This window comes from Neodiprion virginianus, chromosome 2 (genome assembly GCF_021901495.1).
Source record: "Neodiprion virginianus isolate iyNeoVirg1 chromosome 2, iyNeoVirg1.1, whole genome shotgun sequence".
Lineage (NCBI taxonomy): Eukaryota > Metazoa > Arthropoda > Insecta > Hymenoptera > Diprionidae > Neodiprion > Neodiprion virginianus.
The window spans coordinates 560,494-588,405 of record NC_060878.1 but is presented as its reverse complement, the minus strand read 5'-3'; the positions used below and the strand labels follow the sequence as shown (position 1 = coordinate 588,405).

At 40.1% G+C, this 27,912-nt stretch overlaps 1 protein-coding gene and 1 long non-coding RNA gene across 2 annotated transcripts in view; one reads left to right on the top strand and one right to left on the bottom strand.

Moving 5' to 3' along the window:
- Positions 1 to 22,801, top strand: part of LOC124299107 (titin-like) — a 65,671-nt gene extending 42,870 nt beyond the window's left edge. Inside the window, exons 20-43 of the mRNA XM_046752057.1 lie at positions 215 to 240; positions 2,586 to 13,347; positions 13,666 to 13,713; positions 13,811 to 13,924; positions 14,002 to 14,154; positions 14,340 to 14,703; positions 14,830 to 15,145; positions 15,249 to 15,537; positions 15,915 to 16,047; positions 16,125 to 16,561; positions 16,692 to 16,961; positions 17,077 to 17,458; positions 17,550 to 17,704; positions 17,788 to 18,078; positions 18,200 to 18,341; positions 18,435 to 18,704; positions 18,806 to 19,251; positions 19,339 to 19,641; positions 19,726 to 19,880; positions 19,989 to 20,139; positions 20,557 to 20,661; positions 20,771 to 20,968; positions 21,070 to 21,375; positions 21,468 to 22,801. Coding sequence (XP_046608013.1) covers positions 215 to 240; positions 2,586 to 13,347; positions 13,666 to 13,713; positions 13,811 to 13,924; positions 14,002 to 14,154; positions 14,340 to 14,703; positions 14,830 to 15,145; positions 15,249 to 15,537; positions 15,915 to 16,047; positions 16,125 to 16,561; positions 16,692 to 16,961; positions 17,077 to 17,458; positions 17,550 to 17,704; positions 17,788 to 18,078; positions 18,200 to 18,341; positions 18,435 to 18,704; positions 18,806 to 19,251; positions 19,339 to 19,641; positions 19,726 to 19,880; positions 19,989 to 20,139; positions 20,557 to 20,661; positions 20,771 to 20,968; positions 21,070 to 21,375; positions 21,468 to 21,670 — 16,019 coding nt within the window. The 3' untranslated portion in view covers positions 21,671 to 22,801. The remainder of the gene's footprint in view (positions 1 to 214; positions 241 to 2,585; positions 13,348 to 13,665; positions 13,714 to 13,810; positions 13,925 to 14,001; positions 14,155 to 14,339; positions 14,704 to 14,829; positions 15,146 to 15,248; positions 15,538 to 15,914; positions 16,048 to 16,124; positions 16,562 to 16,691; positions 16,962 to 17,076; positions 17,459 to 17,549; positions 17,705 to 17,787; positions 18,079 to 18,199; positions 18,342 to 18,434; positions 18,705 to 18,805; positions 19,252 to 19,338; positions 19,642 to 19,725; positions 19,881 to 19,988; positions 20,140 to 20,556; positions 20,662 to 20,770; positions 20,969 to 21,069; positions 21,376 to 21,467) is intronic.
- A 3,688-nt stretch (positions 22,802 to 26,489) lies between these two features.
- Positions 26,490 to 27,898, bottom strand: LOC124297370 (uncharacterized). The gene is made up of 2 exons (XR_006906583.1): positions 27,087 to 27,898; positions 26,490 to 26,970 (listed from the first exon to the last, which is right to left on the bottom strand). It is a non-coding gene; the product is annotated as an uncharacterized LOC124297370 (long non-coding RNA).
- Between the last annotated feature and the right edge of the window lie 14 nt (positions 27,899 to 27,912).

The window sequence follows — 27,912 nt, the reverse complement described above, 5'->3', positions numbered from 1 at the left end:
ATTTTCTCTGCGGTTACAAGTCAAATTTACTATAATGCTGTTGTACTTTACACTATCCGAAAACAACGTTCTTCAAAGATAATTGTTCATTAATGAAAAAAACGTATGTAGTATAATCATGAAAACATCCCGAATATTTAATGCTGAGTATTTCAACAGCAATTCACGGTTACGAGATATCATGTAATAATAATTGATGGTTGATGTTTTTCAGGTGAATCTGAGGAAGTTCTTCGTAAGGTAAGTCTACCAATTTAGAGGTAAGAAAAGCCCTAGGGGTATAAGTATGGTGAATCTGCCCTCCAAAGATATTCAAATGACACTCAGAAGGATTCGTAGGTACCAATAAAATAATAAGATCCTGAAATTTTCAGATCCTTAACTCAATTGGTTATTGAAAATAATCAAAACAGGTAAAAACAGAAAAAATCTTTCTTCTCAGGATTGACTGAACCAATTGATTCAAATTTTTAACATGCCTTGTGGACTGATAATAGCTTCTAGAAAAACATTAAAAACTGTACAGCTTGATAAGATCCTTCAAAAAAATTGTTTTGTTTGTAATTTCCAATTTTGACCATGATACAATTTTGGCACAGTTATGAAACTATTATTTTTTCAAACCTTATCCATTTACCTACAACACTGCGGTATTTCAAAATTTTTAAAAAAGGTACGCTATAGTAGAAAAAAATAAAAACCACTTTTCGGCCCAAATATTGAATTTATTTATATGTTTTGAGCTTTAACTTTGTTATTTTAACGCCTATTCATAGAATTAATTATTTCATACTCAAAACATTGAGAATTTTTTTTTTGCCAAAGTCAAAAATGACAAAAGATAAATATTAATAATCTGTAAGTAATTTTAACGAATATATCTAGGAACAACGTTTTATTGTGAAATTCGATTATTTATATATTTTTACTAACCTGAAACCTTAATATAATTAACAATTATCGATTTTGAGTTATTCGAGCGTCAGTGTCTCTCATTGTTGATAGCAAATTCTGCAACTCAATTACGTTTTCCCATTTCAAGCTCGTTAAGAGATGGAGTTTCTCATCTGACACATGATAATTGTCCATTTTGTCTAGTAATGTAGAATCACATTTAACAGTGAAGTTTTTCATCATATTAGTTACTTCTGAACATGAAATTGTAGTCCAATTAGAATAAACTCTTAAACTTCATAAAAATGTTTATTTATTAAATGACTCCAATAGCATCAATTTCCATCCGAAATGTAAACTCGCCGTTTAATGAATGATTGCATTCGAGCGTATTGAGGAATCATTGTTACATCATCAGTACTATGACAAAGACAACAGCACTTATGAGTTGAAATAGTTCTTTTGATTGGTACTTCAATATACTCTGCACTCTTGGCTGTAGATGTGATGTTCGCTCTTGAAGACGGATCATCCGAACTTGATCGAGATAATGTTATCTGTGACAAACTGGACTCTGTCTTGTCTAATATTTCACTGACAGCTGATTTCAATTCATCTACAAAACACGATCCACTCGCAACAGAATCAATTTTCCTTTTCTTTGTACAACTCCAATCGACAATTGCGACAGACGGTATCTCCAATAGAAAAAACAAAATGAAATGTGATTGAAAACTCAAAAATGTCTTGATCTGTTAATAAGCGTTTAGGAGTACCAGAAACTTTTTTTAACAATTTAGAGCAAATGCAAAATTTTTCATTTATTGTCTTTGATTAAGACATCTTATTAGCTTAATGAAATAAATATATATATATGTTATCTCACTGAGCATTGACTTTCCAAAATTTTCAAAAGTTGTATTTCTTTCAAACATTTCTCAATAATCACTCAAGCTCGATAATTGTTAATTATATCTATGTTTCAAGTTAGTGAAATTATATGAATAATCGAATTTTATAATAAAAAGCTGTTCTTAGAAATATTTGTTGAAATTACTTACTCATTATTATTATTTGTCTGTTGTAGTTTTTGACTTTGGAAAAAAAATAATTGTTGGTTTGAGGATGAAATAATTGACTCTACGAATGGGCGTTAAAATAACAAAGTTAAAGCTCAAAACATATAAATAAATTCATTGTTTGGACCGAAAAGTGGTTCTTATTTTTTTCTACTACAGCGTACTATTTTTAAAAATTTTGAAATACCGCGGTGTTGTAGGTAGATGGATAAGGTTTGAAAAAATAATAGTTTCATAACTGTGCCAAAATTGTATCATGATTAAAATTGGAAATTAGCGACAAAACAATTTTTTTTAAGGATCTTATCAAGCTGTACAGTTTTTAATGTTTTTCTAGAAGCTATTATCAGTCCACAAGGCATGTTGAAAATTTGAATCAATTGGTTCAGTCAATCCTGAGAAAAAAGATTTTTTCTGTTTTTACATGTTTTGATTATTCTCAAAAACCGATTGAGTTAAGGATCTGAAAATTTCAGGATCTTATTATTTTATTGGTACCTACGAATCCTTCTGAGTGTCATTTGAATATCTTTGGAGGGCAGATTCACCATACTTATACCCCTAGGGCCTTTGCAACAATTCAGGAAAATAACGGAAAGTCATATTGCACAGATGGAAGTACTTGTTACTAAGGACGAAGAAATCGTTGAGATCATTGAAACTCCAAAAAAGAAAACGATCAAAAAAAGAAAGAAACCAATTCAAGATGATGCTCCTGAAGAGGTAGTTGAAGAGGTGATTGAGAAACCAATAGAGGAAACCACGTTTATGGAAGAACAACAAATTGTGGAAATCATAGAAACCCCAACAAGAAAGGTTATCAGGAAGAAAAAGGCTATTATCCGAGACGATGGCGTTCCAGATGAAGTCGTTGAAGAAATCGTTATCGAGAAACCTGCCGAAGAAAAGGCAAAACCGATTGTCGAAGATGAGGAAACCGTTAAAATCACAGAAGTGGATGTAAAGAAGGCACCGAAGAAGAAGCCAACCAAAAAGACGGTTGTTGAAGAAGAGGAGATTATTGAAACGATTGAAACTCCAACAACGAAAACAATCAAAAAGAAGAAGAAGCCAACCAAGGAAGGTGCGCCTGAAGAAGTTATTGAAGAAGTCATTGAAAAACCAGTCGAAGAGACAACAGTGATGGAGGAACAACAAATCGTGGAAATCATAGAGACCCCAACAAGAAAGGTTATCAAGAAGAAAAAGGCTATTATCCGAGACGATGGCGTTCCAGATGAAGTCGTTGAAGAAATCGTTATCGAGAAACCTGCCGAAGAAAAGGCAAAACCGATTGTCGAAGATGAGGAAACGGTCCAAATCACAGAAGTGGATGTAAAGAAGGCACCAAAGAAAAAGCCAACCAAAAAGACGGTTGTTGAAGAAGAGGAGATTATTGAAACGATTGAAACTCCAACAACGAAAACAATCAAAAAGAAGAAGAAGCCAACCAAGGAAGGTGCGCCTGAAGAAGTTATTGAAGAAGTCATTGAAAAACCAGTCGAAGAGACAACAGTGATGGAGGAACAACAAATCGTGGAAATCATAGAGACCCCGACAAGAAAGGTTATCAAGAAGAAAAAGGCTATTATCCGAGACGATGGCGTTCCAGATGAAGTCGTTGAAGAAATCGTTATCGAGAAACCTGCCGAAGAAAAGGCAAAACCGATTGTCGAAGATGAGGAAACGGTCCAAATCACAGAAGTGGATGTAAAGAAGGCACCAAAGAAAAAGCCAACCAAAAAGACGGTTGTTGAAGAAGAGGAGATTATTGAAACGATTGAAACTCCAACAACGAAAACAATCAAAAAGAAGAAGAAGCCAACCAAGGAAGGTGCGCCTGAAGAAGTTATTGAAGAAGTCATTGAAAAACCAGTCGAAGAGACAACAGTGATGGAGGAACAACAAATCGTGGAAATCATAGAGACCCCGACAAGAAAGGTTATCAAGAAGAAAAAGGCTATTATCCGAGACGATGGCGTTCCAGATGAAGTCGTTGAAGAAATCGTTATCGAGAAACCTGCCGAAGAAAAGGCAAAACCGATTGTCGAAGATGAGGAAACGGTCCAAATCACAGAAGTGGATGTAAAGAAGGCACCAAAGAAAAAGCCAACCAAAAAGACGGTTGTTGAAGAAGAGGAGATTATTGAAACGATTGAAACTCCAACAACGAAAACAATCAAAAAGAAGAAGAAGCCAACCAAGGAAGGTGCGCCTGAAGAAGTTATTGAAGAATTCATTGAAAAACCAGTCGAAGAGACAACAGTGATGGAGGAACAACAAATCGTGGAAATCATAGAGACCCCAACCAGAAAGGTTATCAAGAAGAAAAAGGCTATTATCCGAGACGATGGCGTTCCAGATGAAGTCGTTGAAGAAATCGTTATCGAGAAACCTGCCGAAGAAAAGGCAAAACCGATTGTCGAAGATGAGGAAACCGTCCAAATCACAGAAGTGGATGTAAAGAAGGCACCAAAGAAAAAGCCAACCAAAAAGACGGTTGTTGAAGAAGAGGAGATTATTGAAACGATTGAAACTCCAACAACGAAAACAATCAAAAAGAAGAAGAAGCCAACCAAGGAAGGTGCGCCTGAAGAAGTTATTGAAGAAGTCATTGAAAAACCAGTCGAAGAGACAACAGTGATGGAGGAACAACAAATCGTGGAAATCATAGAGACCCCAACAAGAAAGGTTATCAAGAAGAAAAAGGCTATTATCCGAGACGATGGCGTTCCAGATGAAGTCGTTGAAGAAATCGTTATCGAGAAACCTGCCGAAGAAAAGGCAAAACCGATTGTCGAAGATGAGGAAACGGTCCAAATCACAGAAGTGGATGTAAAGAAGGCACCAAAGAAAAAGCCAACCAAAAAGACGGTTGTTGAAGAAGAGGAGATTATTGAAACGATTGAAACTCCAACAACGAAAACAATCAAAAAGAAGAAGAAGCCAACCAAGGAAGGTGCGCCTGAAGAAGTTATTGAAGAAGTCATTGAAAAACCAGTCGAAGAGACAACAGTGATGGAGGAACAACAAATCGTGGAAATCATAGAGACCCCAACAAGAAAGGTTATCAAGAAGAAAAAGGCTATTATCCGAGACGATGGCGTTCCAGATGAAGTCGTTGAAGAAATCGTTATCGAGAAACCTGCCGAAGAAAAGGCAAAACCGATTGTCGAAGATGAGGAAACGGTCCAAATCACAGAAGTGGATGTAAAGAAGGCACCAAAGAAAAAGCCAACCAAAAAGACGGTTGTTGAAGAAGAGGAGATTATTGAAACGATTGAAACTCCAACAACGAAAACAATCAAAAAGAAGAAGAAGCCAACCAAGGAAGGTGCGCCTGAAGAAGTTATTGAAGAAGTCATTGAAAAACCAGTCGAAGAGACAACAGTGATGGAGGAACAACAAATCGTGGAAATCATAGAGACCCCGACAAGAAAGGTTATCAAGAAGAAAAAGGCTATTATCCGAGACGATGGCGTTCCAGATGAAGTCGTTGAAGAAATCGTTATCGAGAAACCTGCCGAAGAAAAGGCAAAACCGATTGTCGAAGATGAGGAAACGGTCCAAATCACAGAAGTGGATGTAAAGAAGGCACCAAAGAAAAAGCCAACCAAAAAGACGGTTGTTGAAGAAGAGGAGATTATTGAAACGATTGAAACTCCAACAACGAAAACAATCAAAAAGAAGAAGAAGCCAACCAAGGAAGGTGCGCCTGAAGAAGTTATTGAAGAATTCATTGAAAAACCAGTCGAAGAGACAACAGTGATGGAGGAACAACAAATCGTGGAAATCATAGAGACCCCAACCAGAAAGGTTATCAAGAAGAAAAAGGCTATTATCCGAGACGATGGCGTTCCAGATGAAGTCGTTGAAGAAATCGTTATCGAGAAACCTGCCGAAGAAAAGGCAAAACCGATTGTCGAAGATGAGGAAACCGTCCAAATCACAGAAGTGGATGTAAAGAAGGCACCAAAGAAAAAGCCAACCAAAAAGACGGTTGTTGAAGAAGAGGAGATTATTGAAACGATTGAAACTCCAACAACGAAAACAATCAAAAAGAAGAAGAAGCCAACCAAGGAAGGTGCGCCTGAAGAAGTTATTGAAGAAGTCATTGAAAAACCAGTCGAAGAGACAACAGTGATGGAGGAACAACAAATCGTGGAAATCATAGAGACCCCAACAAGAAAGGTTATCAAGAAGAAAAAGGCTATTATCCGAGACGATGGCGTTCCAGATGAAGTCGTTGAAGAAATCGTTATCGAGAAACCTGCCGAAGAAAAGGCAAAACCGATTGTCGAAGATGAGGAAACGGTCCAAATCACAGAAGTGGATGTAAAGAAGGCACCAAAGAAAAAGCCAACCAAAAAGACGGTTGTTGAAGAAGAGGAGATTATTGAAACGATTGAAACTCCAACAACGAAAACAATCAAAAAGAAGAAGAAGCCAACCAAGGAAGGTGCGCCTGAAGAAGTTATTGAAGAAGTCATTGAAAAACCAGTCGAAGAGACAACAGTGATGGAGGAACAACAAATCGTGGAAATCATAGAGACCCCAACAAGAAAGGTTATCAAGAAGAAAAAGGCTATTATCCGAGACGATGGCGTTCCAGATGAAGTCGTTGAAGAAATCGTTATCGAGAAACCTGCCGAAGAAAAGGCAAAACCGATTGTCGAAGATGAGGAAACCGTTAAAATCACAGAAGTGGATATAAAGAAGGCACCGAAGAAGAAGCCAACCAAAAAGACGGTTGTTGAAGAAGAGGAGATTATTGAAACGATTGAAACTCCAACAACGAAAACAATCAAAAAGAAGAAGAAGCCAACCAAGGAAGGTGCGCCTGAAGAAGTTATTGAAGAAGTCATTGAAAAACCAGTCGAAGAGACAACAGTGATGGAGGAACAACAAATCGTGGAAATCATAGAGACCCCAACAAGAAAGGTTATCAAGAAGAAAAAGGCTATTATCCGAGACGATGGCGTTCCAGATGAAGTCGTTGAAGAAATTGTTATCGAGAAACCCGCCGAAGAAAAGGCAAAGCCTGCTGTCGAAGATGAGAGAACCGTCCAAACTACAGAAGTAGAAGCGATAAGAGTTCCTGATAAAAAGAAGAAGCCAACAACCTCTAAGGAAAAGCAGCCTTCAGAAGTTGCTGAAGATATGATTTTCGAACAGCCGTGCAGAGAGAAAGCTATACACGATATTCTTCCGAAAGAAAGTATCGAGACAACTGAAGTCGTCCTTGGGACGTCTACGCAAGAATTACCTGAAGACGAAAAACCGAGTCAAGAAACAGCAATTCCAGTTGAAAGCCAGCCTGATGAGGTCAAGATCACTGAAGTTCCTGTCAGAAAAGCGTCTAAGAAAACGAAGAAACCTAAAATTTCAGCGGTAGAGCAGCCTGTTGAAGTTGTTGAGGGCATTACAACTGAAAAGCCGACCGAAGAACAAGCTACGGAAGATATGCTCCCGAAAGAGAGTATCGAAACAACTGAGATCATCCTGGGAACGTCTATTCAAGAATTACCCGAGGATGAACAACCGAGCCATGAAACAGCTATGCCAGTTGAAGAACAGCCTGATAAGGTCAAGATCACTGAGGTCCCTGTCAAGAAAGCGCCCAAGAAAACGAAGAAACTCAAAACTTCAAAGATAGAGCAGCCTGTTGAAGTTGTTGAGGGCATTACAACTGAAAAGCCGACCGAAGAACAAGCTACGGAAGATATGGTTCCAAAAGAGAGTATCGAAACAACTGAGATTATTCTGGGAACGTCTACTCAAGAATTACCCAAGGGTGAAACACCGACCCATGAAACAGCCATATCAGTTGAAGAACAGCCTGATAAGGTCAATATCACTGAGATCCTTATCAAGAAAGCGCCCAAGAAAACGAAGAAAGCTAAAGCATCGGAGATGGAGCAGCCTGCTGAAGTTGTTGAGGGCATCACAACTGAAAAGCCAACTGAAGAAAAAGCTACGGAAGATATTCTCCCGAAAGAAAGTATCGTAACAACTGAGGTTATTCTGGGAACGTCCACTCAAGAATTACCCGAGGACGAAAAACTGAGCCAAGAAACAACCCTCCTAGTTGAAGAACAGCCCGATGAGGTCAAGATCACTGAAGTTCTTGTCAACAAAGCGCTCAAGAAAACAAAGAAACCTAAAGCATCGGAGATAGAGCAGCCTGTTGAAATTGTTGAGGGCATCACAACTGAAAAGCCAACTGAAGAACAAGCTACGGAAGATATGCTTCCGAAAGAGAGTATCGAAACAACTGAGGTTATTCTGGGAACGTCTACTCAAGAATTACCCGAGGACGAAAAACTGAGCCAAGAAACAGCCATACCAGTTGAAGAACAGCCCGATGAGGTCAAGATCACTGAAGTTCCCATCAGAAAAGCGCCCAAGAAAACGAAAAAGCCTCAAGCGGCAGAAGTGGAGCAGTCTGCTGAAGTTGTTGAGGATGTTACAACTGAAAAGCCACCGGAAGAACAAGCTACGGAAGATATTTTCTCCACAGAAAGTATTGAAACAACTGAGGTTATTCTGGGAACGTCTACTCAAGATCTACCCACGGACGAAAAACCGAGCCAAGAAACAGCTATGCCAATTGAAGAACAGCCTGATAAGGTCAAAATCACTGAAGTCCCTGTTAAGAAAGCGCCCAAGAAAACGAAGAAACCTAAAGCATCGGAGATGGAGCAGCCTGCTGAAGTTGTTGAGAGTATCACAACTGAAAAACCGACTGAAGAACAAGCTACGGAAAATATTGTTCCCAAAGAGAGTATTGAGACAACTGAGGTTATTCTTGGAACGTCAGCACTAGAATTGTTTGAAGACAAGAAACCTGATCAAGAAATAGCGGTGCCAGTTGAAGAGCAGCCTAATAGAGTAGAAGTTGTCGAAGTGGTTATTTCAAAAGCAACTGTGACGAAGGAAGACAACAGTAAGGCTACTGACAGGGAACAAAAGTCTTCTGAAGCGCCCGTTACGGAAAAACCAGACAAACTTCATGGTGAAGAAATTATCAAGCCTTCTGAAGAACTTCCGACTAAAAAAGTATTGAAAAAGAAAAAGAAGAAAACATCTCCAAAGAAAGAGGATGTTGAATGGGTTGAACCAGAACCATACGAAAGACCAGTTCTCGAGCCAATGCCGGAAAAGATTCAGTGGGAGCCCAGATCAAAAACTGAAAGGAAAACTCAGCTTCCAAAGCTACAAAAATTAGTGCCGCAAAAAATCGAACGAACTCAAGTAAACCAACCAACGAAATTGAAATTTTCACAACCAGAAGATGAACAGCCTCAATTCGCAACAATTAAATTAAAAAAGGCAGCAATACCCAAAAAGAAGGAATCAAAGGGCGTGGTGATTCCAAAAATACTTCTTCGTAGTCGAATTACTTTTATAGATGATTATCCGCCCCAATTACGAAAACCAAAAATAGATACCTTCGAAGAAAATCCAGTTCAATGTGGAATTCTGTCCAGAAATACGAAAGAGGCACTTAGAGTGTTAAAAACAAAACAAAAGAAAGTGAAATTCACAGAAAAAAACGAGATAGACCTCGAGAGATTAGATCAGGAATTTGAAGAATTGAAAAAAGTTCCGTTAGAAGAGATTGAGGATAAATCTATCTACGAACGTCAACCGAAGAAACCAAAGGAAAAGTCAGAAGAGCCTCAACCACTACGTGTCGGTAAGGGTCAAATTTTGACATCAGAAGAACCAGAAATCGACGAAATAAAATTGAAGCAGATACCAGAAAAAATTGTTGAAGATACCAAAGAAATAAAGAAAGAGCCTCTTAAAGAGAAACCTACAGAAAGAATAATTCGGGAGGAAACAACTGAACCGCATACGACATTAGAACATGACGATTTCAATCCACTCGATTTCGAGCACCCACTGATCGAAAAATATGTTTCTGACGAAATTGAACACCCTGCAAAACCTAAGCCCGAACCTGAAAAAACGCAGCATCCAAAACGAAAGAAAACGAAACCAGATCAAGATACTGAACAGATTCCTTTAATAAAAGGAAAACCCAAATCCGATACCCCAGAGGAAGAACCAGATGTTACATTTAGAATACCAGCCTCTGATAAGCCTGAAGACGAACCAGAAACCATCAAGTTGAAGGGCTGGCTGAAAAACAAACCTGATACCGAAGATGTAGAAGGGCTCCCAGATGATACGGCTGAACCAACGAAGAAGCATCCAGTAGATGATTTCGAAGAATCGACTAAAAAGAAAAAAATTTCAAAGAAGTCAAAGCCTGCACCCACTACTACCCCAGAAAAACCTGAAGAGCCTGAAAAAGAAATAACGTCAAATGAAACACCTCAAGAAAAGCCTGTCGAAGGTGAGACTAAAATAGAAGCACCAGTTGAGAAACTTGTTTCAGAACAAATAAAAGAGGGAAAGCCTGAAGAAATTTCGTCAGAAGCAACTCTGCCAAAAAAACTGAAAAAGAAATCTGTGGAGGAAGAAACTCAGGAAGAGGTGACGGTCAAGCAACCCGTTCCAGAGGATGTGAAACAAGAAGAAACTGAAGAAATTTCGCACCAAGTCACTCTAAAGAAGAAGCCGAAGAAAAAACCTATCGAAGAAGAGGCTGCCGACGAAGTGACGATCAAGAAGCCTGTGCCAGAAGACGCGAAACAGGAAGCACCTGAAGAAGTTTCGCAAGAGGTAACTCTGAAGAAAAAGCCCAAGAAAAAAGCTGTAGAAGACGAGGCCAGTGACGAAGTGACGATCAAGAAACCTGCCCCAGAGGATGTGAAACAAGAAGAACCTGAAGAAGTTTCGCAGCAAGTCACTCTAAAGAAGAAGCCGAAGAAAAAACCTATCGAAGAAGAGGCTGCCGACGAAGTGACGATCAAAAAGCCTGTGCCAGAAGACGCGAAACAGGAAGCACCTGAAGAAGTTTCGCAAGAGGTAACTCTGAAGAAAAAGCCCAAGAAAAAAGCTGTAGAAGACGAGGCCAGTGACGAAGTGACGATCAAGAAACCTGCCCCAGAGGATGTGAAACAAGAAGAACCTGAAGAAGTTTCGCAGCAAGTCACTCTAAAAAAGAAGCCGAAGAAAAAACCTATCGAAGAAGAGGCTGCCGACGAAGTGACGATCAAAAAGCCTATGCCAGAGGATGTGAAACAAGAAGAACCTGAAGAAGTTTCGCAGCCAGTCACTCTAAAGAAGAAGCCGAAGAAAAAACCTATCGAAGAAGAGGCTGCCGACGAAGTGACGATCAAAAAGCCTATGCCAGAGGATGTGAAACAAGAAGAACCTGAAGAAGTTTCGCAGCAAGTCACTCTAAAGAAGAAGCCGAAGAAAAAACCTATCGAAGAAGAGGCTGCCGACGAAGTGACGATCAAAAAGCCTATGCCAGAGGATGCAAAACAAGAAGAACCTGAAGAAGTTTCGCAGCAAGTCACTCTAAAGAAGAAGCCGAAGAAAAAACCTATCGAAGAAGAGGCTGCCGACGAAGTGACGATCAAGAAGCCTGTGCCAGAAGACGCGAAACAGGAAGCACCTGAAGAAGTTTCGCAAGAGGTAACTCTGAAGAAAAAGCCCAAGAAAAAAGCTGTAGAAGACGAGGCCAGTGACGAAGTGACGATCAAGAAACCTGCCCCAGAGGATGTGAAACAAGAAGAACCTGAAGAAGTTTCGCAGCAAGTCACTCTAAAGAAGAAGCCGAAGAAAAAACCTATCGAAGAAGAGGCTGCCGACGAAGTGACGATCAAGAAGCCTGTGCCAGAAGACGCGAAACAGGAAGCACCTGAAGAAGTTTCGCAAGAGATAACTCTGAAGAAAAAGCCCAAGAAAAAAGCTGTAGAAGACGAGGCCAGTGACGAAGTGACGATCAAGAAACCTGCCCCAGAGGATGTGAAACAAGAAGAACCTGAAGAAGTTTCGCAGCAAGTCACTCTAAAGAAGAAGCCGAAGAAAAAACCTATCGAAGAAGAGGCTGCCGACGAAGTGACGATCAAAAAGCCTATGCCAGAGGATGTGAAACAAGAAGAACCTGAAGAAGTTTCGCAGCCAGTCACTCTAAAGAAGAAGCCGAAGAAAAAACCTATCGAAGAAGAGGCTGCCGACGAAGTGACGATCAAAAAGCCTATGCCAGAGGATGTGAAACAAGAAGAACCTGAAGAAGTTTCGCAGCAAGTCACTCTAAAGAAGAAGCCGAAGAAAAAACCTATCGAAGAAGAGGCTGCCGACGAAGTGACGATCAAAAAGCCTATGCCAGAGGATGTGAAACAAGAAGAACCTGAAGAAGTTTCGCAGCAAGTCACTCTGAAGAAGAAGCCGAAGAAAAAACCTATCGAAGAAGAGGCTGCCGACGAAGTGACGATCAAGAAGCCTGTGCCAGAAGACGCGAAACAGGAAGAACCTGAAGAAGTTTCGCAAGAGGTAACTCTGAAGAAAAAGCCCAAGAAAAAAGCTGTAGAAGACGAGGCCAGTGACGAAGTGACGATCAAGAAACCTGCCCCAGAGGATGTGAAACAAGAAGAACCTGAAGAAGTTTCGCAGCAGGTGACTTTGAAGAAGAAGCCGAAGAAAAAACCTGTGGAAGAAGAGGCCAGTGATGAAGTAACGATCAAGAAGCCTGTACCAGAGGATGTGAAACAAAAAGAACCCGAAGAAGTCACGCAATGCGTAACTCTCAAGAAACCTAAGAAGAAAGCTATCGAAGAAGAGGCCGAAGAGTTGACTATACAAAAACTTGAAGAAATTGAAGACATACAAGACGAAGAAGAAGTTGTTGAAGAATTTACTATACAAAGACGGCCGCCTAAAACCATACCGAAACCTATCGAAGAAATATATGAAGATGTTACGTTACGTAAGCTCAGGCCAAAGCGAAAACCCAGACCAGATGTTAAGGAGGTAACTGAAGTCGAGAATGTTACCTTCAGACCTCGAACTACTAAGACAAAAGAGGACGTCGAACAAGAATTCAAAATCTCTCTAAACACCTACGAGGAAGAAGACATCACAATGTCTGGGAAAGTTCGTCTAAAACCAAAACAACGACCACTCACATATTCCGAAGAAGCGGGTGAAGAGACGATTCGGATTATGCAAGAAATCGAAGATGACGGCGGGCCGATTATTGAGGAGATTATTGACGATAGTGAGGAAGAAGTCAAAGATGAGTACAGTATAGAAGAACTCGACGTTGATGAATTCAACTTACCTCTGAAGCGCAAAACCAAGAAAAAGCATAGGCCTTATTCTGTTGAAGAAATTGAAGAGAATGACGTAAATCTAAAATTGAAACGTGATCGAAAATACTCGTATGAGGAAACAGACGAATCATTAGCTTTGAAACTGAAGCCAAGAAGACGTGTATCCACTTACGACGAAGGTTTGAACAATTTAATAGCTCTATTTCAGAACATCTGCTTGCATAGAGACATGCTTACAGCTACAGAAAACCAATAGCATGATACAGAATCATATAAATTGCTATTAACATACTGCTGGCATCCCTTCGGCGCGTGAGTACATCTAACACAATCAAATAACGACTCAATATTCAATTATTTATAGTCGACTGATTGAAAAGCATATCGGTATAAGTCATATCTGGTTATAATAACGTGATTCTTGGGATTTGCATGATATTTCACCATTCAATAGTACATAGGTGTAATTAGGAAACGTCTTTCTTACCTTTTTTCAGAAGAAGCAACTCTAAGTATTACGAAAGAAGGAAACATATCGGAAGAGGGTAAGTGGACGTGCTTTTCTAAAAGTGCTTTATTCAAGTAAAAATTCCGATTTACAATACGTCTTACTATTCTTTGACCCAAATATGATATTCTCAGATGAAACGGAATACGTTGTCCGAAATGGAGACATGATGTTCTCAATATGCTCATATGTTGCTGAAACTGATGAAGCCATCAACTTGGTCGAGGGAGAGAAAGTTTACATCATTGGTATGTCTCTAATCCTTCGCCAACGGGAATTATTTATGATCATCCTCGTTCTAACACACACTGAATTATTCTTACAGAACATACCAATTCGGACTGGTGGTTTGTTAAAAAACATTTAACTGAAGAAAAAGGCTGGGTGCCGGCACAGTATCTTCTCAAAGGACCACAGTACACAATTTATCTTCAGCGTAAACTACACGAGAAAATCGACAAGTTACCAGTCTTCGAAAGTAAGTACCTCGTTTCAAATATTTCGTACTTATTCTCAATCCCACTTGTAGTGAACCTTGTAAGGTAAGGCTCCTTACAAACATAAAAACGTGGTAAAGGAAGTATATCTGTCAACCCCTACTATACTCGGATTCGGGTCTATGCACTTATTCTCAAAAAAAAGAAAAAAAAAATGATTTTTCAGAACCTGGCCCTGGAGAAAAGGCATCTGCACCGAGATTTATTGAAAAACTACAACCAAAACATACCCCAGATGGTTATACAGTTCAATTTGAATGCCAAGTGGAAGGAATACCACGTCCACAAATCACGTGGTTCCGTCAAACAGCCATTATCAAACCATCGCCAGACTTCCAGATTTACTACGACGATGATAATGTCGCGACCCTTATTATTCGTGAAGTCTTCCCTGAAGATGCCGGAACATTTACTTGCGTAGCCAAGAACGCTGCAGGATTCGCCTCGAGTACCACGGAATTAATTGTTGAAGCACCGTTGTCTGACCACGGATCAGACATGACTGGCTTATCCAGGAAAAGCCTCTCAAGGTACATACATAGTACAAAACCTACTATTGAATCTCTTTAATGTTGGCAGGTTCTCAAAAATGAATGGTATGAAAAATAAAATACCTGAATAAAGTAATATTGTACGAATGATATATTTATCTTCAGGGAATCCTCGCTTGCTGACATCTTGGAAGGTATACCACCAACCTTCTCTCGTAAACCAAAGGCAAAATGCGTTGATGCGGGAGACGATGTAGTCCTAGAATGGCGTTTAGTCGCTGTCCCCGAACCGGAAATAACTTGGTACTACGAGGAAACTGAAATGACGACAAAAGATAACGTGACTGTCGTCACCGAAAGTGATATGCACATGTATTGTAGCGTAATGAAGATCACGAAAGTAAAGAAAACTCAGGAGGGTCGCTATAAAATCGTGGCTAAGAATAGAGAGGGAGAAGCAACCATCGAAATACCGCTGAAGGTAGCGTAACAACCTTGATAATCCACTCTTCTTTGACGGAACCTCATTACTTCAAAACTCGTAACAATTTATTTCTTGTTATTTATATTGATCCATTGCACAGGTCCAAACTGGCGAGAAAGAACCACCTGAAATCTTGGAACCGTTGAAACCTTATGTCATTCGCGAAGGGGAAACAGTGGTGCTCTTCACTCAAATTATAGGTAATCCAAGGCCACAACTTACTTGGTACAAGGACGGGAAACCGCTGAAGGGAGTTGCCACTAAGCGAGATGGCGATACCACTACATTGACCTTGATCCAACCTAAGCTGCACGATACAGGCGAATACGCTGTAATTGCTAAAAATGAACGAGGAACGGCCGAAACGCGTGCAACGCTAACAGTCGAAGGTAATACTGAAATATAAAAACAACAATAACACAGTTACAGCGCGAAGTGATTGCATGTGACTCAATCAAATAATCCATCACCTATTTTCGATTGCATATAAATACGCTGAATGTTTCTGTTTTCAATAATAAATGGACAGTAAATTTGTCTGCGCATAAAATGCTTAGCTAACATTACAGCTGCTCTAAGCTCTGCAGATCTTAAACCCGCACCTGCTATAGATGCAATCTATCCAGCAAATGAGAAATCGCCACGCATCTCACACAAGGGTATGCTTTTAAATGCTTAAAATAGATTGTTTTCTTCTCTCAAATTGTGAATCCAAAACTCATCAGCAGGAGCGACAATTTATTGACCTTGTAATTATAATTTACAGAGACTCCAAGTGGTGCTCCAGAACCACCGTTATTTACTGAACGGTTCCAAGAACAGACTGTTCCGGAGAAGGGTTCCGTCAAATTAACAGCTAAGGTCACTGGAAATCCTGTGCCGGAAATTACATGGCTGAGGTACATGATTCAGCTCATCAGTAATTATGTTTCAAACGTGAGCACTGATATGGTAACACCTTTGCTTATTTTTTCAGAAATAACAAGCCCCTCGAACCATCTTCAAACGTCAAGGAAAGTTACGACGGAGAAAACATCACCCTTGAAATTAAGAATGCAGACTCTGAAGTTGATGCTGGCGATTATAAGTGTATCGCCAGTAATCCAGTTGGGAAAACATCGCATGGAGCTAAGATCACCGTGGATGTTGACAAAGTTGTTTTCACTAAGAACCTTGAAGAGAACGTTCAAGTAGACGAGTATAGACCGCTAGAACTTACTTGCGAAACTTCACATACCGTTTCTACAACTTGGTGGCACGACGACAAGGAAATCAGTGGCATGGACCACAGAGAAATTATCCAGGAAGGACGGTCCCATAGATTACATATAAAGAAAACCAGCCCGACAGATGAAGGCGTTTACAAGTGTACTGTCAAACAACAGAGTACATCCAGCACTGTGGTGATCAGAGGTGAGAATAAAGACATACCCCTATGTTAGTAGTAAGTGTAAAACGAATTCGATATAGATATATCGAAGTCACGCTAATTCTTTCATAACGACATAGTTTAATGCTCATTGAATGCTCATTCTTCAAACAGCCACGAAACCAGAATTTGTAAGGAAACTCCAAGACTTCGAGGTGAAGGAACGTGATGTAGCGATCCTTGAAGTTGAAATAACTTCGCAAACAGCCGAAGTTAGTTGGCATAAGGATGGCGAACCACTCAAGCCGAAAAAACAGAAACTCGAATTTGTCAAGGATGGCACTGTTAGGAAACTTCTGATTAGAAGCACTTCAGTGCACGACGAAGGAGAATACACATGTTCCTTATTAGATCAGGAATGCACAGCAGAAGTCACCGTAGTTGGTAAGTATTTGTCTTTTACAACTTAGCGCGTGACGGATATTTTCCAATTTATTATTTTAAGACACAAGTAAAGCTAAAATGACCATTAATTTTTCATATTTTCTCTAAATTTCAGAACTGCCACCAGAAATTATCACCAAAATGCAGGACGTCACTATAGCTAAAGGAGAAAAAGCTATGTTCGAAATTGAGTTGACTAAAGGTGATGCATTAGTTCGCTGGTTCAAGGACGGTGAAGAATTACAGTTTTCCGAACACGTTCAACTATCCATCGATGGCAAGAGACAGAAGCTAAAAATTTACAAGTCAGAGCTCACGGACGCAGGAGTATACTCTTGCCAAGTCGGTGAACAAACTTCGAAAGCTAAATTGACCGTTGAAGAACCTGGCGTAGATTTCATAACGAGATTACCAGACGTTACACTGGTACCACTGAACTCAGATGCCTCATTCGTCATTGAACTCTCGAGACCAAATGTACCGGTAAAATGGTTCAAGTGAGTCACCTTATTATTGGCAAAATACTTTTGCCGGTGATATAGTTATCAAAATATTATGGTTATATTAACGTTCTCTTTTTACAAACAGGAAAGGAAAAGAAATTAAGGAATCGCCGAAATATACCATTATAGACGAGGGTACGGTGAAAAAGTTGATTGTCAAGAAATGTACCATTGAAGATACTGTGGAATATAGCGCGGTGGCAATGAATATGAAAACATCGTCAAAAATGAAAGTCGAAGGTGTGTATTGAATTGTATTAGGTGTAACATATCAATGTTCAAGAACCTGATAGTTAACACTTTGCAAAAACTTCCCATTTTAGTTGTTGAAACGCCACCAAAAATAAGTATGGATGCGCCCAAAGAGTACCGTGTCAAGAAAGACGACGACGTCAATATTACTGTCAAATTCACTGCCACGCCTAAAGCCACAACCGAATGGTCAGTCAACGGCAAGGTCGTTCCCAAAGCAAAACGAATTACTCCCACTACCGATGATGAATCAGCAACTCTGACCATCAAGAAGGTGCAGGAAGACGATATCGGTAATTACACTTTGAAACTGACCAATAGCTGTGGAGAGGCAAGCACTGACATCAAACTCATCATTATGCGTAAGTTACATTATTCATAAATATTACCTTAGGTGCAACTAGGCATCACTATAGAGCTGATGTAGTTTCTTCAGTCGAGACGACATTATTCTACATTTAAATTTGTTACATGTGTCCTCAGAGGTGCCAAGTACACCAGGTATTCCAGAACTCCTGGAAGTGACTGATGATAGCATAACGCTTCACTGGAAAGCACCTGACTTTGATGGAAACACTCCGATTACCGAATACATTCTCGAGTACCACGATCGAGATGACTTTTCGTAAGTTATTTACCTAATATGAACCACGAAACTTGATTTCGATATTACCGTTTGAAACTCTATGACTTCATTGCAATGGTGAATAATTCACAGATGGATCAGGAATACGCAAAAGATCACAGAAACAACCCACAAAGTAACGGAACTGGTGACAAACAAGGAATACATGTTCCGCGTAACAGCTGTGAACACGGTCGGTCCCAGTGAGCCGTCCCATAACACGAGGTACTTGAAGATCGCTAAGCCTGTGGCAGCGGAAGCACCACTTATTTTAGAGCCACTAAACAGCGTTACAACTGGATTGAAACGAACTGTATCCCTATCCTGTGTAATCGGCGGAATTCCAACACCTAAGATCACATGGTAACTAAAACTGTAGTTTCCGTATTTAAATTTACTAGGTCAGATTATCTTCTACAGCATTGATTTGAAGACCAACGATGACTATATAACTCTCATTGCAGGATGAAAAATGGAAATCCGTTTAAGAATGCCAACATCACATATGAAAATCGGGTGGCAAAGTATACCATTAAAGAGACAACAGAGACTTCAGCCGCTACCTTTACTGTTAAAGCCGAAAACAATGCTGGAACGGCCGAGACAACATGTGAACTAAAAATTCAGGAGCCTCCTACTCTAAATTTCGACGAAAGCTTGGCGACTCAACAACTGCGAGTAACGAGCCAGTGGAAAATCAACGTCGAAGCTTCAGGATTTCCGCAGCCACAAATTTCGTGGATCAAAAACGGAAAAACAATCACAGAGAAACAAGTTTCAGTTTACAACGAAGAAACAACTTCTTCCATAACAATATATTCAGTAGTACGAGAAGATACGGGAACTTACACAGTTACAGCATCCAACGAAGCGGGTAGCACGTCCGTCGAAATGTACCTCCGAGTCATAGGTATGTTTTGTTTTTTTATTCATTCAAATTGTATAACGCTGTGAATTTCACTCTAAATTTCATTCTGTGTAAATATTTATCCGTTAGACAAGCCAAGCAAACCACGTGGACCCATAGTAATGCGAGACATCAGACAAGACCAAATCACCATAGAGTGGAAACCACCTGCAGATGACGGAGGTCTCGAGCTTAGCAAATACACGATTGAAAAGTGTGAGCCGGAAAAAATGGTCTGGATGAAGGTAGCTGACGTCGACAAAGATGCTGAGTCTTATTGTATACAAAAATTGCAGCAAGATTCGGAATACTTGTTCCGAGTTGTCGCTAAAAACCCTGTCGGATCGTCAGAACCACTGGAATCGGAACCAGTCACGATTAAACCTTCATTCGGTGAGTAGAAGAAGTGAAAACGAATCGATGTTATCATTTTAACGATGAGAGTAAATTACAATTGTTTGACTATAATTACTATAGAAAAACCAGGGCCACCCCGAGGACCTCTCGATGTCTCGGGAATGACGAAAACTTCCTTCACCATAAAGTGGCAGCCGCCTGAGAATGACGGAGGCTCTCCAATCATAGAGTACATTGTCGAGACGAAAGAAGTATCTAAGAAAGCATGGCAGAAGGTAAATATTCTTAATTGAAACGTTTAGTGATCTTGCTATTGCAAAATGTCATTATCGTCCAAACATCGGCACATAGGAGGCAATAAAAAAAAACATATATATTTAAAGATCGGCAGCACACAGGGAGAGACGACAAATATTATCGTGTCAGATCTGAAGACAGACACTCCCTACAACTTTAGAATAACAGCACGAAATAGTGTAGGTAGCGGGCCACCATATTTACCAGAAGAGCCTATCACAACTGGTAAAAGAATCAGTAAGTCTATCAAGGAATTAAAAATTACTAGCTCTACTTGATAATGCACATTATTCTTATCTTGACAGTGCTCTTTAACAAAACGCTTCGCTTACTAATTGTTCGCTTTCCTTTCTACGTAGAAATAACCAAGCTTACCGAAAGTACAATGTATGCTTTACTCGGCATATTTCCAACGACTAAGGTTGTAACAAGTAAAAGTAAGTTCATGGAATAGCATCATTTGAATCAATTCCTTTTCCTGAACAATTACCATTTGACGTTCTATATTCATGCTACTTGGAATACTGAACCATAAATTAATTATGTGCTTTGGCTTATATTAACACGTTCTTATCGAAAATAAGCTCTTCGTTTATATTCTTTATTTATATATTAGACCAATAGTAAACCATTTAAATATCTCATCACTTTCAGCACCACCTTCATGCCCGCTGAACTTACAAGTGACTGGTATAACTAGTCGAAGTGCAACCCTGACATGGGCGCCACCAGCCAGCACAGGAGGAACAGAGCTTACAGGTAAGATCTTGACCACGTCGAGTAGATCAAGAGTTCAAACTAGGAATAAAGGAATTAGGTTTCCGTATTGCGGAACAAAGTGTTCACCTATGAATTTGTTTCCCGGCAGGCTACGTGGTTGAGAAGAGAACAATGACTGGAAAGGGTGCGAAGTGGAGCAAAATAATCACGCTTGACGCTACGACGCATCAACATTGCATTGAGAATCTCAAAGAGAGTGAATTCATGTTCAGAGTATTCGCTGAAAACATCGTAGGCTTGAGTACACCGGCAACATCGGAAGCCGTTACTCTGAAAACACATGCAAGTGAGTGGTCACGATATTACGACCATACGGGAAAACCTTAAAACATAGTTTGTTTATGGGATACTATTTCTTGGGTTTTCTGATGCTATGATCTATTTCAGCTGTCCCGTCACCCCCAACGGCGCCACTCGAAATCCGGCAAATTGCTGGAAACACGATAGTCATCGAGTGGGGCAGACCAGAGTCCGACGGCGGCGCACCGTTGGAGGGTTATAAAATCGCTATTAGAGACGTTAAGAAGACAATGTGGATGGAGGTTGGACGAGTTAACGCAGACATCCAAAAGCTCACCATCAAAGACCTTCAGGAGAACCACGAGTATCTGATTAGAATCTTTGCCAAAAACGAAGTGGGTCACAGCGAGCCCTTGGAGTCTGAAGAACCATTCAAAGTCTTACCTGCTTCTGGTATGTATTATTTTCACATTATTTGCTATTGCTTAGTGAGGTGCGTCTTGATGTCAATTTCTTGTTTTCATAAAATGCTTTGTGCCCCGCAGAATTGTCGGTCATCGAACCAGTTGCAGAAGCAACTGATAGAGGGGAAACAGCCTCTCTGAGTTACAGTACAGAAAACACAAGTTCGTGGCTCAGAGAACACAACATGGATGCCGATATTCATTCTTACGCAAGATTACGCCTACTACGAAAGGATGAGTACTTCTTCAGGATATGGCATTATGCTAATCAACTCTTCAAATAAGCATGTTGTTTGTACGTAATGTAAATAGTTGTAGTCTTGTATTGCAATCAGAATTAACTGTCAAAGCCATAACTACTAAATGAATGTCTTCACCAACCGGTCAAAGAAAGGTTTAATCACTAGATACTTCATTGTTACTGTTGCAATACAAAGTCCATGTTGACGTAGGCGAACGTCGGAAATAACCGACAACCTGAGAATGTAAATATTTTTTAAAGGACCAAGCTTGAGAATTTTCTGACTTTTACCGACTAGAAATGAAAAAAGAAACTTCTGCAACTCACCGGATATTTAAATCGTCAAAAAGGTTTAGAAGTTGCGGGTAGTTTTTATAATCGTTGAAAGAATTAAATATTTCGTTAATGTTTGAAGGAAAGTTAACACGAAATTCAGACAATGAACGTGTATCTTACGAAGACTCGAAGATTACGTTCGAGGTCTACATTGATATATATTGGTTAATAGTTACTTGCAGACATATGAGACCCAAACTTTGCGAAACGCTAAATACGTAAAGAGTTGGTCTGTCAATAAAAACTAAAAAGTGCGTAAGGACATTAGAGAACACCTTATTATTCGAGCCCAAAAATATTAATTTAGCTATTATCCCCGAGACTTAACGAATATAACGAGTGCAAGAGTGATAAATGTGTACTAGCTTTGAGCAGACATATGTTATTATGAAAGTAGCGTGTTTGCGAATTGTAAGGAGAAATTATTGTAACGTATGTACAACCGTTATTGGATAAACCTGATTTTATTTATATATTGGACATTGAAATTAATATTATTACAATTACTGAGTTCGTAATCGATGATAAGTTTGTGAGAATTACATTAAGTATTTATTATAATAATAGTAAACCATATACATGCTGCTTTATACATAAGTATAAACATATTATACGAATCCTATTATATTTTTAAGTGAACTGAAGAAAATGGTAATATGCCACGTATGATTGGTGAGAGACGTAAATATAGGTGCTTCAACATCCAAGCATTAACCAATCTTACGTCGCATGCCCATATTTATGAATGATGTAAAAATATCTTACATGTGAAGAATAAATTATGCTTCAAAACTGGTTTGTTTCTATAAGCAATAATTAGTATGCAGTGAACAGAAGACTATTTGGTCTCAGAATCAGTTTGTATGACCATTTGTTGACAATTTGGACCCCCGGGAATGCAAAAAACGTACTAAGAGGAGCGTAGCACCAACAGGCGAGATGTTAGGAAAAAACCTTTCGTTTTTCAGCTAGAACTTATGATCCGTTCAACGCAGCGGATTTGAACTGCAACTATTCGATTCCTCTCGCAAAATTACGTCGGCATAGTGCATCAAATAATTTATTCCAGCACTTTTCAAAATCGCCAAAATTTTCGCAAAAAATGCAAAGGAGTCAGCCTTACTTTTTTTCTCATTTTCGGAACCGAATATCCGTAATCTCGGATTCGATTTGTACGACCATTTTCTGACTAATCGGACCCCCAGGAACTCAGAAAACGCAGCAAAAAAAGCGTAGGACCAACGGCAGAGAAATTACGAAGGAAAGATCACCAGCTGAAAAATGTCGGAAACTCAGGTTCTCGTTTATGGCTGTAACTCTCGATCCGTTCATCGCAGCGGATTTGAACTGCAACCATTCGATTCCTCTCGCAAAATCACGTCGGCATAGTGCATCAAATAGCTTATTCCAGCACTTTTCAAAATCGCCAAAATTTTCGCAAAAAATGCAAAGGAGTCAGCGTTACTTTTTTTCTCATTTTCGGAGCCGAATATTAGTAGTCTCGGATTCGATTTGTACGACCATTTTCTCACCAATTGGACCCCCAGGAACTCAGAAAACGCAGCGAAAAGAGCGTAGGACCAACGGCAGAGAAATTACGAAGGAAAGAGCACCAGCTGAAAAATGTCAAAAACACGGGTTCTCGTTTTTTGGCTGTAACTTTTGATTCGTTGCTCGCAGCGTATTGAGACTGCGCCCAATCGATTCCTCTCGCAAAATTATGTCGGAATAGAGCATCAAAGAATTATTTCCAGCACTTTTTAAAATCGCCAAAATTTTCGCCAAAAATGCAAAGGGGTTAGCCTTACTTTTTTTTCATTTTCGGAGCCAAAAATTTTTCGTCTCAGATTCGATTTGTACGACCATTTTCTCACTAATTGGACCCCCAGGAACTCAGAAAACGCAGCGAAAAGAGCGTGGGACCAACGGCAGAGAAATTACGAAGGAAAGAGCACCAGCTGAAAAATGTCAAAAACACAGGTTCTCGTTTTTTGGCTGTAACTTTTCATTCGTTGCTCGCAGCGTATTGAGACTGCGCCCAATCGATTCCTCTCGCAAAATTATGTCGGAATAGTGCATCAAAGAATTATTTCCAGCACTTTTTAAAATCGCCAAAATTTTCGCCAAAAATGCAAAGGGGTTAGCCTTACTTTTTTTTCATTTTCGGAGCCAGAAATTTTTCGTCTCAGATTCGATTTGTACGACCATTTTCTCACTAATTGGACCCCCAGGAACTCAGAAAACGCAGCGAAAAGAGCGTGGGACCAACGGCAGAGAAATTACGAAGGAAAGAGCACCAGCTGAAAAATGTCAAAAACACAGGTTCTCGTTTTTTGGCTGTAACTTTTGATTCGTTGCTCGCAGCGTATTGAGACTGCGCCCAATCGATTCCTCTCGCAAAATTATGTCAGAATAGTGCATCAAAAAATTATTTCCAGCACTTTTCTAATCCGCCAAAATTTTCGCCAAAAATGCAAAGGGGTTAGCCTTACTTTTTTTTCATTTTCGGAGCCAAAAATTTTTCGTCTCAGATTCGATTTGTACGACCATTTTCTCACTAATTGGACCCCCAGGAACTCAGAAAACGCAGCGAAAAGAGCGTAGGACCAACGGCAGAGAAATTACGAAGGAAAGAGCACCAGCTGAAAAATGTCAAAAACACAGGTTCTCGTTTTTTGGCTGTAACTTTTCATTCGTTGCTCGCAGCGTATTGAGACTGCGCCCAATCGATTCCTCTCGCAAAATTATGTCGGAATAGTGCATCAAAGAATTATTTCCAGCACTTTTTAAAATCGCCAAAATTTTCGCCAAAAATGCAAAGGGGTTAGCCTTACTTTTTTTTCATTTTCGGAGCCAAAAATTTTTGGTCTCAGATTCGATTTGTACGACCATTTTCTCACTAATTGGACCCCCAGGAACTCAGAAAACGCAGCGAAAAGAGCGTGGGACCAACGGCAGAGAAATTACGAAGGAAAGAGCACCAGCTGAAAAATGTCAAAAACACAGGTTCTCGTTTTTTGGCTGTAACTTTTCATTCGTTGCTCGCAGCGTATTGAGACTGCGCCCAATCGATTCCTCTCGCAAAATTATGTCGGAATAGTGCATCAAAGAATTATTTCCAGCACTTTTTAAAATCGCCAAAATTTTCGCCAAAAATGCAAAGGGGTTAGTCTTACTTTTTTTTCATTTTCGGAGCCAAAAATTTTTCGTCTCAGATTCGATTTGTACGACCATTTTCTCACTAATTGGACCCCCAGGAACTCAGAAAACGCAGCGAGAAGAGCGTGGGACCAACGGCAGAGAAATTACGAAGGAAAGAGCACCAGCTGAAAAATGTCAAAAACACAGGTTCTCGTTTTTTGGCTGTAACTTTTGATTCGTTGCTCGCAGCGTATTGAGACTGCGCCCAATCGATTCCTCTCGCAAAATTATGTCGGAATAGTGCATCAAAAAATTATTTCCAGCACTTTTCTAATCCGCCAAAATTTTCGCCAAAAATGCAAAGGGGTTAGCCTTACTTTTTTTTCATTTTCGGAGCCAAAAATTTTTCGTCTCAGATTTGATTTGTACGACCATTTTCTCACTAATTGGACTCCCAGGAACTCAGAAAACGCAGCGAAAAGAGCGTAGGACCAACGGCAGAGAAATTACGAAGGAAAGAGCACCAGCTGAAAAATGTCAAAAACACAGGTTCTCGTTTTTTGGCTGTAACTTTTGATTTGTTGCTCGCAGCGTATTGAGACTGCGCCCAATCGATTCCTCTCGCAAAATTATGTCGGAATAGAGCATCAAAGAATTATTTCCAGCACTTTTTAAAATCGCCAAAATTTTCGCCAAAAATGCAAAGGGGTTAGCCTTACTTTTTTTTCATTTTCGGAGCCAAAAATTTTTGGTCTCAGATTCGATTTGTATGACCATTTTCACACTAATTGGACCCCCAGGAACTCAGAAAACGCAGCGAAAAGAGCGTAGGACCAACGGCAGAGAAATTACGAAGGAAAGAGCACCAGCTGAAAAATGTCAAAAACACGGGTTCTCGTTTTTTGGCTGTAACTTTTGATTCGTTGCTCGCAGCGTATTGAGACTGCGCCCAATCGATTCCTCTCGCAAAATTATGTCGGAATAGAGCATCAAAGAATTATTTCCAGCACTTTTTAAAATCGCCAAAATTTCCGCCAAAAATGCAAAGGGTTAGCCTTACTTTTTTTTCATTTCCGGAGCCGAAAATTTTTGGTCTCAGATTCGATTTGTACGACCATTTTCTCACCAATCGGACCCCCAGGAACTCAGAAAACGCAGCGAAAAGAGCGTAGGACCAACGGCAGACAAATTACGACGAAAAGATCACCAGCTGAAAAATGTCGGAAACTCAGGTTCTCGTTTATGGCTGTAACTCTCGATCCGTTCATCGCAGCGGATTTCAACTGCAACCATTCGATTCCTCTCGCAAAATTACGTCGGCATAGTGCATCAAATAATTTATTCCAGCACTTTTCAAAATCGCGAAAATTTTCGCAAAAAAAGCAAAGGGGTTTAATGGTTTAATGGTTTATTTTTCATCTTTTCCATAACAATATTGGAAAACATTATTGCAAAATTAAAAAGAAACAGAGCCTTAATTCCAAAACCTTAGCCTAGTTCTATATTACTATTTAAGATCTAGCGATAAAAATTAGAACGGAGAATAGAACAGAGAAAGACGGCGAAGACAATGTCAGAAAAAAAGCGAAAAAGAAAAGAAATGACAAGAAAGCAGAATAAAGCTAAGAAAGCAGCAACATAGAAACATAGAAACGTGGGAAACAGGAGGTGGAGAAGACTAGATGACGAGCCGCCATCAAGAGCGGGTCTCCTCCGTCCGGCAGAGATGCTGATACAGCTCAGAATGCGGAAGGGGCAGCACAAGTTCACCCGGATTTCGCAACATGGAGGTGGAAGCTGCAGGTGCACGAAGCGAGAATAATGCGGACAAGTATGCGGGTTGCCCCGTGCGCGAGATATTGAACACTGCAATCAGGAGGAAGTACAATCGTCGGTGGCTAATTGTAAGCCAGCTTAATTCCCTGCGAAAGGTGTGAACGGAAACGTCTCGGGCAACGCCATAAACAAAGGGTTAGCCTTACTTTTTTTTTAATTTTCGGAGCCAAAAATTTGTAGTCTCAGATTCGATTTGTACGACCATTTTCTGACTAATCGGACCCCCAGGAACTCAGAAAACGATATCCTTCGCAGCGATAGAGGTATCTTAATGTCTAGACAAGCATTCTTCAAATTCCACGAATTCTTGCCCGAAAAAATCCAACCAGAATCCAAGCCTTCTTTCTCTGAGATTCCGGATCCTGAAACCTTCCATTCGAGATTAGATGCGTAGAAACTCTAACTACTAATTGGACTATCAGAGATTTCAGGAAACCTTCCAAAACATCGTGAGATTGACGCACACGAGGTATCCGCTAAAATATCGAGAAGTTTAGTCCGCTATGAGAAGATCTCTTCCGCGTTCAATGAGGCTCTGATATCATCTCAAAACTCGTGTAGTGGACACTGCTCTCGTCTTCCAGTTACGTTTGCGTTACGTATCATATATGACCCCCGGCCTCAAGTTATCAGCTCCGGTTTTCTTGCTTTTAATTCCACCTCGAATCAGTACCTGGTCCGAACGACTTCTCATCGTGGTCACCGAGCCACTTCAAAATCAATGTCATATTTATTATATGACTAAGCCATTACCGACCATCGACGATCCTGCGGCAGCCATGTCGCAGCCTTTTCCGAAACTCAGTCCTGAAGCTCAGCCAAGTTCGCCAAGTTGCACACTGCAGCGATGCCGTACACTCTTCTTCCCGCAGATACCCACGACCGGCCACGTCATCCCACGTTACCCACATGCTTTTCATTCCCCTTATTGCCAGGTTCACATAATCGTTCGCCTCGATCATCGCATTCCCG